Source organism: Branchiostoma lanceolatum, chromosome 12, assembly GCF_035083965.1.
Source record: "Branchiostoma lanceolatum isolate klBraLanc5 chromosome 12, klBraLanc5.hap2, whole genome shotgun sequence".
In the NCBI taxonomy this organism is placed as follows: domain Eukaryota; kingdom Metazoa; phylum Chordata; class Leptocardii; order Amphioxiformes; family Branchiostomatidae; genus Branchiostoma; species Branchiostoma lanceolatum.
The window spans coordinates 104376-117086 of record NC_089733.1 but is presented as its reverse complement, the minus strand read 5'-3'; the positions used below and the strand labels follow the sequence as shown (position 1 = coordinate 117086).

Sequence of the window (12711 nt, the reverse complement as noted above, 5' to 3'; positions counted from 1 at the left end):
GTTTTACATCTGGCTTTTCTTAAGTGGAGGTCTTCGATACCTTCAATATTAGGATGAATGTGTTTACCAAATTTGTTTATAAAACCGTCTCTCTTTACCATATTTGAATATGTATGACAATCCGTACTATGGAAGCAGTTAATGGTGTGAAGTTCATACTTATAAGAAAAAGTGTGCAAATATCTGCTGATGTGTGATCTATATACCTCTAAAATGTCATGTATCAAATTTTACTTTTGTCCAGTTTAAGTGCTACAAATCGGAAATTCTTACAGTTATCTCATACAGGTTTTTAAACTCAGAAATCACAATCAAAATATATAAGAATTACAAGGCTTTTAAGCATATTACTACGAATCATTTTGTAACTTTAAAACCGGTACCTATGCTGTTCAACCTTCTTAAGTTCACCGAAAGCATGTGGTAACCTCTTGTTATATAAAATGGACTGACCCGTCACACCTAGCCTAGTAATGCCTTATGGGTCTAACCACTATTACGACCAATCCTCTGTACAGACTTTACCCTTGATGAGTTCTTGGCCATGGTTGCTGATGCATCATTGGGAAGTGCAACAAGAACAGCCACAGAAGCAGCCCTGGAGGCCTTGGGACTCCATAAAGTGTTGTCCATTGGTGAATCATGCGACATGCCCGAAGGTCTGGAGAATGGCTGGAAGGGGGCACAGAGTAAGTCATGTCCATGTTTATCATTAAACTAATAGTCTAAGACAATAAATCGTTCACGGGCATCAGTGTCTGGTGCACGGCGGCCACTGACATGCATAGGGCTCGCCAAGTTGGTCTGTTCTCGGTGTAGACCCTCCAGTCATTTCTGGTGACCCCCAGCCCTTGGAGTCTAATTAAGATCTGGTCCTCCCATCTTCCTCTTGGGTAACCTAAGACAGGTTCACTGAATATTAAATTTGCAGCACCATATTTTTTTTTTACAAATGTATAGAAATGCATGTAGTACTAGATACTATCACATGGACATCACAACTAACATAATAAAGGTACATGCAAATTGCTGACAAAGGAAATGGCATAGGTTGGACCCATCTAGCGGCTTTCTTTAGATCTATAGGCAAATATCATCATATCATTTGAATAATCAATGAAGAAACGCTACAATACCTTTCCGAAAATGGAGATTTGCAACATCTGTGATTTTGAAAGAAGATATAATGAATTCATATAAACAATGCTAGTAAGAGAATTTGCACATAATTTGCATTGTAATGAGACAAGTTTGTTGGCGAAGGTATGAGGTCGTAAAACTCTAGCTGGTATATAAGTGAGAACTAGAGTCAAACACATGACCTATGTAATTGGGAAACAGAGTAACATTAGTTGAATATCGATTATGCACATTAACACATCACTTGCATGATCAAGGTAAAAAACTATAGGAGTGTAGTACTGTGGTAAGTAACGAGAATTGGGGCTTTTCGAAGTAAAGTGACAGTGAACATTTGAGACATAAATCACGCAAATCAAGGCATCATTTATATAGTATTTATAGTATTTTTGTGTGACTTTCATAGTTTTTACTCCTGTTTTTCGAGTAGAGAATATCGTCAGAAATGAATTATGCAGATTAGTACAGTATTTGAATAATCAATGCAAAACGTTGATAACACATAAGTCATGAATGTTTCCATTTTCTGGTGCGATGTTGTGGACCTATAGCAATCTCACAACTGTTTTCTTTCAGCTGCTAGGACTCAAGCTTTCTTGTGCACAGTTTTATCACTGTGTAAAATGGTGTTAAGTACTAGTAGCTTTTATTTCATATCATTAACTGATTGCATATACGTATTGATTGTCATTATGTCAAGAAGGTCATTTTTCAATTAAAGCATTGTATGTTAATCATCAGGTACTTAGTAGTTTTTAGAGGTAAAATTCCGGGCAGGGAATAAAGTTGTACTTAAACATGTAACCTGTTGTCCATATTCTACACCATTCAGACTGCCCAGCCAACCTCCCTACCCTGCCTAACACAGCCGGTTGTACAGTACATGAAGGGTGCATGGGAATGGACTGCTGTATCGCCCTGGACATAAAAATTACAACTATCGTAGCAACTGCCTTTTTTGACTTTGACGCCTGTAACTACACACTGTCTGTTGGGATTGGAAACTGGCAGTATGACTACAGCATATTTACATATAGCTGGGGTAAGTGAGACATGTGCATTATGTATTGTAAATATGCTATCATTACATGAGTATTGTAGGGTTACCCTACTCTTACACAGTGACATGCCAGTTTGGTGTCTTGTGCACAAGCATTTCGAATCATTTTGAAAAACATCCTTACCATTGAACAGATACCAGCATTGAATGTTTTCTTTTGAATGTTGTATAGGAAAAGAAGAAACACTCGAGGTTGGAGAGATGCTGACGTTCACATTCATCATTGACAACATCCAAACTGAAGATGTCTTCCAGTTGGATTTTGCCTTTAGACTGTGTTTCAATGAAGAAATGACTGATTGCACAGAGGTCACACTTCTACAGGGAAGCAAAGTGCCCAAGACTGGCTGTGCAACTGCTCCAGATATACCAGGTGAGGCCAACTTTTCTTTTCCCTTTTTTTGCGCCGTATTATTTGTGCCAAAAAATACACAGATCTTTATCATGATGTACGTTAAAAGGAAGGAGTGTCCCAATATTCCTGTGTTGAAGGAGGTGTCTCAAATGTGTTACAGGGGGATGGCTGGCACCAAGAAACTTGATGACCTATGTGCCACTAGGCACTACAATGGTCTGAACGAACGAACAAACTAATGTTAACTTACAAGTTACAACCCCCTTAAAAGAAGAAACGCGTTTCTATATCTACAGGTGGTTCCATCAGAGGTTGGATGAACCTGGTACAAGAAGGGTTGGTCGAAAATTTAGGAGAGGCAGCCATTGACTATGTTTTACAGCGCCTTGGACTGACGGATGTTTTTGCAGGCCAGGCTTGCAAGCATGAGCGTTTGGGATGGCATGAAGTACATGGTACGTATGATCAACAATTATTACAGTTGCGTAATTTCTATAAATAAGAACAACGTGTGCAATGCTAAGCTGATTAAAGATTATTAATCTTCTTAAGTTCAACAATATGATCAATTCCATTCTTTTAAAAGGGAAATCAAAACATGACATGTTTATATTTTGCTCATTATAGTTGAAATATACTATTTTACTAAATTCTTTATTCTTTCCAGCTTGTCCTGATAGTTTACAGCTGCCAGCTCTTCCATCGTCTGTGAACTGCTGGTCAAATGACTTGTGTACTGGTGCCACTTGTTGTATGGACATAGACCTTGTGGTAATTTGGTCTGTCAACTTGTCTTATATTCGTGGCGTTTCCTATGGTTCATATCATGAGTTGCTAATTATATATTTCAACAAATGACGTCACAGCTATCATACTTATTCTTTGGACCTGGGACAGTCAGGTTTAAATCTTTTAATATGCGTACAACATAAAACTGGCAACAGCATAGATAAACCGATGAAGATTAGACATCCAGAATGAAGATTAGACATCCAGGTAATAAGATATTATTGCTTTTTGGCGTAGCATAGATAAACCACCATCTTGTTATGTATGGACAGCTTTTTTGTGTGACTTTTTGCATTGTTTAGATTTATATATTTCTGAAACACAGCCATTATGATACAATATATTTTCTGCCTTTGCTATGGAATTAACGTGTTATAGGCTTTCCTCTTTTCCTACAAATCACCTTGCAAATGTTATCACATTACATGAAGTTGTTTACTTTTGCTTGATTACTTCGTATACGCTCTGTGTTGCTTTCCTAGGTCAAGTCACTAGCCACTCACGTGTGGCTGATACTTGATCCATGTGACTACAGACTGTCTGCAGGAGTTGGTGGAAGGGCTTTCCAATTCGAGCTTTTCCAGTATAATTGGGGTATGTTACAAAACTTCTTTGCAATTGGTATAGAGCTGAAAACACTTACCTGTATCAGACAGCGCACTTTGCTGAATATTTCTCAGCACTGCAGAAAAAGGTATAAAAAGATGCAGTTTACATTAAAGCTAAAAGACTTGTAATAGAAAATTACGTTTGGATATCTTAAGCCCTTTATCATGTACTTATGAAATGCCATGCTTATTCCAACATGGTCCAATGGATGATGATAGTAAATCATATACTCCTGCAAGGTCTTCCACCTATGTTGTGCTACAACATTAGCAATGCCAATGACTTACCAACAGGCTACCGGCACTTCTCAGGCTGGGTAACATGTATCTACTCCCCAACCGATGATTGGAGGAAAAGCTTTACCATACAATCATGCTTCCCCTTATGGTCAAGAGGAGGTCCTTACTTGCTGTTGCATGATACAGAGAATGCAGGCAGAGTATGCTGCAATAGATACATCGTAAACACGTGTATAATGTTACAGGGGAGGAGTCAACCCTCGATGTTGGAGATGCACTGCACATAAGATACACCATCGGCAAAGATCCTGTAGAGAAGGTGTTTGTGGTAGACTTCTCCGTACAGGTGTGCATCGACTCAGACTGCACCGAGCCGGTTCCGCTCCTCAATCAAGCCGGACTACCTCAGCCTCTGTGTCAGAGTAACGCTTCATATCAGGCTAAATGGCCAGGTAACCATCAACTTTCTTTCATTGCAAAATATTTCAATATGCTCATGAATATTGTTTTCGTCATTACTGTGGATGCAAACAGGAATTATGACTATACTGTATGACACGGATGTGGTTGTGCTATGTTTTGGTTAAAATCTTAAATATTTCAAGTGTGGCGTCTTTTATTTCTTGAATGGGTGTGTTATTTCTTGAATGGGTGTGTCTTTAGTTTTTCAAATACAGCTGCATGAGTGGGAGATGACCGTAAAGATCAGACAGAAATATGTCCTTGGGTTAGCTACGTTCACCATTGATTGACACCAATTGACTACTGGAAACATAATGTTTAAAAAAAATATAATATGTTTAATTACTGAACTACAATTAAACAAGGCATACGAGAATATCTAAATAGTTCACTGAGTCGATAGATCTTCGAATTTCCGTTAGGATGATGTTTGATTAATGGTCAATAGTGTATGTTAGATTACCAGTTTTTGCTGTTTTTTTTCATAGATTTTATAAACTTTTTTGGGGACATACATATTGATGACCTTTGTTCTTTTTACTAAAAAATGATTATGATATGATTTAGATCAAATCGTCATAGTCAAATCAACTTTTAATTAAAAGTTTAGGATGTCTGGCACATAGGAATATCATTACTAGTAAGCTTTGAATTATTTTTAACACTGTAGACTGAAATGTTTTCTATATTTTGTTCCCGGACATAGGGGGCGGTTCCTTTTCTGAATTTGTGACAACCTATGGAAATGAGCTTGGAACTGCAGTAGCCGACTTGGCATTCGAGAAGTGGGGTGTATCAGACCTATTGCTTGATTCAGCCTGTACGCTGGTAGGACAAAACTCTGCTAACCGCTGTGAGCTGAACATAGCTGAGTTGGGGCTTTCCGATGACTTCCAGTTTGCCATCCACGACTTCTGCTTTGGCATTGAAACTTGTGTAGAGATGGACCTCGTCGTAAGTATACTACAGTGCAGAATTTGTGATCTGCAGTTGTTCAATATTGTCAAAACAGGTCTGTCAATCGCTCATGTACATTAACCATTTTTGACTGAGGGTAATTTGCTCAAAGCCAGTAGGTGAGCGTCTGTGAATTAATATATGATCTGTACGACATTTTTTTCTACTAGACGTAATGTTTCATAGTTTTACCAAAATACGATATTAACGCAGGTGGTCAATACGAAAAAGTATTTTAAAGAAAGTTGGCCTCACCTGGTAGAATCTGCCGTGTACGTATGTTAGAACACAAGGTCGTCTATTCTATAAGATAAGGCTCCTCATTTTAAAGTTTCTTAACCTTTTAGTCACGTCATGTCATGTTTCTGGAAAGTGCAAAATGCCTTGATAAGATACACAGGACAGATCGATGTGTCGAAAAGAAATTGTATGATAAGTACTTGTTTTGTTGCAACATAAAAACATTACATTTGTAATGCTACCAATGCATGTTACGGTACCTGGATACTAAGAAATGACTATTTTTACAATCCACTGAATCTATTTGGTCTTGTATTGTTCTTTTGTCGCTTTAATGCCAGTATCCATTCTGTGAAAAGTGAATATGTTCTTTTTCTTACACAAACAGGTTCTGAGGAAGACCCTTAAAGCAGAAGTGAGGTTTGATCCCTGCAACTACACGTTAAGCATATCCCTGGGATCCAGGAGACGGGTCCTTACGTTACTGGATGTTGAATGGGGAGTAGAGCAGACATGGCAGATCGGAACACTTTTCCAGATCAGGTATGTTCAGTGTCATTTCAAATGCTTTTATAAATGTTATGTTAAATTTACATAAAGAAGGCATGCATGATTAAGAGATAAGAAATAATGAACGTACATTTTAGTGACCAAATGTAGCTTGTTTCCATTATAAAATTTTCTCAAATATGTTATTAATGTATAAATTCTGCAAAGCTGGGGGTTGAACAATTTCTACCAAAAGAGATTTTCCTCTTCTTCCTTGAATACATGGTGCATCTGTATTTCTAACTTGTGTTTTGTAGACACACCATCTGGAACATGGCAGAACATCAAAACTACAGAATCAGTTTGGATATTGACATCTGCCTAGACGAGGGAGCCTGCAGCCTTACCCATCAAGTCCTGCAGGATCTTGTATTTCCCAAACCCTTCTGTAACTTCAATGGGACCCTTCAGTTCCTCAATGGTACTTTTACTGCCTTTAGAAGTAGGGAAATTTGCATCAGTGTGTCATGATGTTGCCTTACATGATTGAAATAATAATATTAATCCTCTAAAATTGCAGTTTAACTGTATGCCATTTCGATACAGGTACTGTTTTGCTTTGAAATTAACTCATGTTGTGAACATTGCTTTTGAAGTACACTATCACTGCTTTTTGAAATATAAAACAATATGTTTTTTTGTTAATCATAGTTGTTTTGATAAGGATAATAGTATATGAAGTGATAATTCTACATCTAAAACACGCTCACCTTGCAGGGATGAGTACAACAGCCTTCCTGAATTCTCTGGACCCCGCCTCTCTGGCGGCTGATGCCCTTGAATCACAATTGATCCAAGTGTTTGAAGCGTTGGAGATCGCGGACTTGTACAGCACGGCCACATGCACCGCAGCTGTACCAGATGAAGCACCCTCCTGTTCATGGACACCTGACTTCCCTGATGTGGACATCATCAATTGTAGGATGACGGAAAGCTGCACCGGCATCATGTGCTGTGTTGATTTTGATTTCTTGGTAAGAACTAGTTCCCCTGTATAGATTAAATAGAATTGCTCACATCTGAATCTCATCACTGAGAAAAGAAATTGGTCCAGAATTCAAGGTAATGATGGAAAACATATTGATTCATATTTTCTAATGGTTTCATTGCCTCTTGTATTTTTCAACAGGCAGTGATTAGATCCTTTAAAGTCTACTTTGACATTGACTTCTGCATGTACAAGTTGGTGTTCGGCATCGGAAGCAGGCAATACGAGTACCAGCTCTTTACTCTCCCATTGGCTGAAGAACAAACCATAACCATTGGACAGGCATTCTACATCAGGTAACTAGAGACTGCCAAATTCTAACGAACCTCATAATGTGCACCGCCACAAAGTTCACTGTGCAACATTTTATCTGTCAGTTTGGAATCTAAACCAATGACCCCAAAATGTACGATGACTGCACAGTTACTTAGCTTGTACAAGTGATACGTTAGATGTGTTTTTTTGTGTGAAAATCTATATCATTATTATATAAACTTATCTTTATTCTAGAGATGAATTTAAAATGGTATGCGTATCAAACAACTAAGATATTTGTATCTGTTATTTGCATAGCCGGTATAACCGACCTTCGACGTAACACACCAGCAAGATGTGTTGTATCTTATGATTTTAGTTATGAAATATATCTTAATCTTATCTAAGTTGAGTGGTACTTTTGATCAATCACCAAATACTGTAGTTACTGTAAACAATTTTGATTTAACAGCCCAGAACCAAAAGAAATTACTACGTTCCCAAAGGTAAAATACCTACAATATGACAAAGTTAGAATCGAGCATTGACATTATTTTTGGAAAGCTTTATGACGTGTTAACGTGTTATTCAAATGTCCTGTGTAGATTCATCATTTACCAACAGGAGATGGACTTCAGAGTGCACTTCGCAGTATCCCTGTGCATCGATGGGAGGTGTGTGACTAGCGTAGACCTGTTATCAGGTGCAACAATCAACAAGCCATTGTGCAACATGACATCCATCGGATCGTATCAACTGCCAGGTCAGAGATTTGATTGATTATTACTTTGTGAATCCAATGCTTTATAAATAATGTTACATAGATTTAAAAGATGATTTGCAGGGAATGTTATTCCACATTCTTCCATGTTCACTGGTTAGAAATAGATATTTAGTTCAAATACACGCAATTTGTAACAAAATATATGCACTTGCCTATATGCAGTCATTCATTAGTGAGTGAATAAATAAATGAATGTTTAAACGAAGAAGTAAATGAATCTTTATTCATTACTCGCATCTACAACACTTTAGGAAAATCCATGATCACATACATGTACATGTAACAGAGACATACCATTTTCTAGGGGACGATACAATGGATACCTTTGCAGCTCTATCCAAAGACTTTGGTGAAGAGGGTTTGAGGTTTGGCATAGAGGCAGTGTTCAGAAAGCTTGGAATAGCTGATATGCTCAGTGAAGGACGATGCGTGGACCCCGCACCTGTACCTATCACTAGGGACTGTTCAGATAATCCTCTTCCAGAGTAAGCACAAATGATTACCATTTTGATATCAATATTGTTATGAAATCATTAAATGTCTAGAATTGAAGGTTGTGTTTAACTTAATGTGACTTTTTATGGCCTTCAAAATAATCAGTAACTGAAGAACAAATCAATGACTTTATGGTACTGTCTTAGGACACATTTTTTTGTCTTTCCAGAACTCATGATTCCCGATTGTCTTTTGTTTCACTGTCTTAGGACACATTTTTTATTCCTTTCCAGAACTCTTGATTCCCGATATTCTATTGTTTCAGACTACCAGGCGTCTCATGTGTTCACAGTCAGTATTGCCTCGGCATCATATGCTGTGTGGAAATTGACTTGAAGGTAAGGTGGCTGACACGAATTCCTAGATTATACACATACCGCACTGATCAAAAGCAAACAGCTTATGAGAGAGATTCATAATCAAGTACTGGGAATAAGCCTGCGCCATTCATTTTTTGCCACTTGGTATGTTGTGTTATATTTCAAAAATGCATTTGTAGAATAAGCTTTTACAGAGATACGTTGTATACTTAATTACATTTTTGTTTCTTATTTATTTGCAATTTTCACACATACTTCTCTGAGAAAAAACGAGATCAAATAATAGGATACAAATGATCCATCTGTTTTCCGTTTTATACTAGATAACAGCTTACTCATTTCGAACATGGTTGACCCTTGACCCTGAAGCCTTTCGACTCTCTGCTGGGATTGGAACCAGGGAGTTCGAGTACAGCATGTTCACTTTCCCGTGGGGAGTGGACCAAGAGATCATTATCGGGACTGTCTTCAAACTGCTGTACATACAAGCATTTCGTTGTTTATTGATTATTTAAAGGCAATAATGACCAGTCATTGGCACTGACGGATCAGTAGTGCCTTTCTTGTTGTATCAACTCCCAGCTGCCTCAGCTGACTGGTGGCATCAAATTATTGTTGTCTTGTTGTTGCTGATAGCACATTTTCTCTGACTGATAATGACAACTTTTTTTCCTCTTTTCTGAATGGTCATCTTTTTTCTGGTGATAGTAACTCACAGCTGTCTTTGTCTCTCTTGTACAAACAATTGTCTCTTTCCTAGGTACTGATTGGTGACTAGTTTCTCTTGTTACAATTAACTTACAGCTGCCTCTCTCTTGGTTCTGATTGGTTATATTGCTCTTTTACTCTCAGTATGCCTTTACTCTTACTGTGCAGTGATAACATATAATTATCTCCCTCTCTGACGATGATTGGTAATTTCGACTACAGGCTGGTGATACTAACTAAAAACTGTTAACCTCGTCATATCACTTAACCTCATGATTTATTATTTACAAAATCAATGCAGTTCATTTGCAACTGCACGAGCATGGTTAATATCCTTTTGCATAATTTGAAAGAGTGCTTTTGGCAAGACAAGCAAATTAATTATCATTGATAATTCCTTCCGCACAGGTACAACACCGATGACCTTACAGCAGAGAAAGCCTTCAGTCTCAGCCTGTCCCTTGATGTCAGTGTGGGTTCCCCAGTGACGAGTCTTCCAGGCTTGTTTGTCCGTCGATCTGCGGAAAACCGCGTACATTTCCCACTACTGGTCAGATCTGTGGTACCAAAACGTGTTCTCAGTACAGACTTTACCCTTCCAGGTGAGGTTGACAGGTTTTGTTCTTGGATCGTTTTAGGCAAAATGAGTTTCATTTTGTGGGGTTTACACAAATTCTGTAGTATTCATTATGTAACTATTCATTGGTAAGTATTTTAAAGATCTGGTCGTTCTGTCCACAGGGAATGGCACAATAGCCGGTTTTCGGGAATTTCTTGGAGGTTTGGGAGTTGATCCTATGGATGTGTCTGCCGAAGCATTGTTCCGCTCACTAGGGATCTCCGAGCTGTTTGTGAGTGAGCCCTGTACAGAAGTGGTAAACACAAATGTTCCTGAAACATGTTCCAACCCAAATGCAACCCTGCCAAACACACATGGGCTCCTCACATGTGGTTATTCTGAAGACTGCAGTGGGATAGAATGTTGCATCATACTGGACTTCAAGGTATTAATCTATTATCTTTTCATGCCATTAAGGTCTGTTGGTTCTCAGAACTAAGAAAATAATGTTTCACAAAGAAGATCAACATCACTATACATTATAACGGTCTGTAGCTTTTTTTTACATACCGATTCAGAGTGTGTGTATGACTATTATCTTGCAGATTTTCACCAGGAATTTCAAGCTTTGGTTCAAAGTTGACACCAATGTGTACAGCATGTCGTTAGGATTCGGCAATGTCACCTGGACCCCCAGTATCTTCACTTTTCCCTGGGGTCTACAGCAGTCTCAAACTATAGGCGATGTGTTGGAAATCAGGTAGGCCACTGATGTTGTATCTCTGATTATAATTTTTGCCCTTATTTCAACGCATCAGAGCAGTGCTGCTTATATAGCCAAGTATCCAGCCTACTAAAGATTAGCTACACATTGACAGTTTGAACAAGGTTGCACTAGAGAGAATTAGATACCCCGCTTCACTCAGTGCTTTTAGTGTTACTAAATTATCATGAGCCAATCTTTATTTTCAGGTACGCAGTAGAAAAGATTGGATATCAGTACAAGACTTACCTTGAAATCAACTTAAACGTCGAAGGAGATTATCTGAACATCCCCATTCTAAATGGGCATATGTTCCAGGAACCGCAACTAGACCTGAGCGAGCCCGTCTCCCTGCCAGGTATGGATTGCAGTGGAGAAAACGCCATTGTAACCTGGGGAAGTCAGTCTTATCGTAACCTAATCACTGCCCAGTACAGTAAAGGGTTCTTTTCTAAATTACTTCAGCTCTGACTTTTTCGTCCGTGATAGAGGTAAATTTAAACATAAAATGTATGTTGGATTTCCTTTTCAGTGTTTTTATTTTATTTCTAATTTGCTCATGTTTTTAATTTCCAGATTCATCTGTGTCCTTCTTCCTGTCAGAAGTAGGCTACAGTGCCGAAACTCCCATGGCAAACATAATTCAACAGGCCGTGTTCCGTCACTATGACATATTTGACTTTGTAGATGTTACATGTGACAGTGCAGCTATCAAAAGCACTGTCAGTTGCCCTAACATTCCCCTGCCGGAGAGTGATGACGCACACTGTGCAGTGAACGAGGACTGTTCTGGAATCCATTGTTGTGTTACAGTAGACCTGGTGGTAAGAAACATTCACTCTGTCAATTCCACTTTCTCAATGCGTGTATGTAGATGTATTTTAACTGTGATAACTAAATCTTTTGCATGTTTTTGCATTATTTTTTTTCATATCAAAACAGAATGAAGTTATGGTATTGTGAGACTTTTTAATACTTCATTTAGTAATGCACTCTAACAACTTTGTTTCTTATCCACAGGTTGTTGAGAGGTCCTTTTTAGTAACGTTCAAAGTGAACCCAGATGATTTTGAACTTCGCTTTAGCTTTGCCAATAAAAGCTTCGGTGTCAACCTGTTTGGTGTACCCTGGGGACTTCAACAGGACATTTCAGTTGGGAACATCTTCGAACTGGTGTAAGCTTGCTATGAAACCTTGATCTTTTTACATTTGAAGCTAAAACTATGTATCAATTTTTGATGTTATCTACAAGATACCGCTTGATCAAGGGAATGAATTTATCATGCATGTCAATTACTATGGCAGCTGTGCATACACATCAGTCCAAAACTATTTCCTTTCATGAAATGGTACAGCACTGAAGACTTTGCAATCCTGTATGACGCTCCCGACTTCAGCTAGGGTCCGATACATGTACAATACAATGATGTTCTTGACAC

At 38.3% G+C, this 12711-nt stretch overlaps 1 protein-coding gene across 1 annotated transcript in view; it reads left to right on the top strand.

Annotated features, from left to right (window-relative positions):
- Positions 1-12711, top strand: part of LOC136446381 (uncharacterized) — a 70098-nt gene that overhangs the window by 47369 nt on the left and 10018 nt on the right. Inside the window, exons 40-61 of the mRNA XM_066444729.1 lie at positions 519-689; positions 1973-2182; positions 2373-2573; positions 2852-3010; positions 3223-3326; positions 3827-3938; positions 4438-4644; positions 5361-5608; positions 6240-6394; positions 6658-6821; positions 7118-7374; positions 7530-7684; positions 8249-8406; positions 8732-8912; positions 9188-9260; positions 9566-9720; positions 10359-10552; positions 10692-10954; positions 11115-11269; positions 11482-11630; positions 11849-12096; positions 12293-12447. Coding sequence (XP_066300826.1) covers positions 519-689; positions 1973-2182; positions 2373-2573; positions 2852-3010; positions 3223-3326; positions 3827-3938; positions 4438-4644; positions 5361-5608; positions 6240-6394; positions 6658-6821; positions 7118-7374; positions 7530-7684; positions 8249-8406; positions 8732-8912; positions 9188-9260; positions 9566-9720; positions 10359-10552; positions 10692-10954; positions 11115-11269; positions 11482-11630; positions 11849-12096; positions 12293-12447 — 3874 coding nt within the window. The remainder of the gene's footprint in view (positions 1-518; positions 690-1972; positions 2183-2372; positions 2574-2851; positions 3011-3222; positions 3327-3826; positions 3939-4437; positions 4645-5360; positions 5609-6239; positions 6395-6657; positions 6822-7117; positions 7375-7529; positions 7685-8248; positions 8407-8731; positions 8913-9187; positions 9261-9565; positions 9721-10358; positions 10553-10691; positions 10955-11114; positions 11270-11481; positions 11631-11848; positions 12097-12292; positions 12448-12711) is intronic.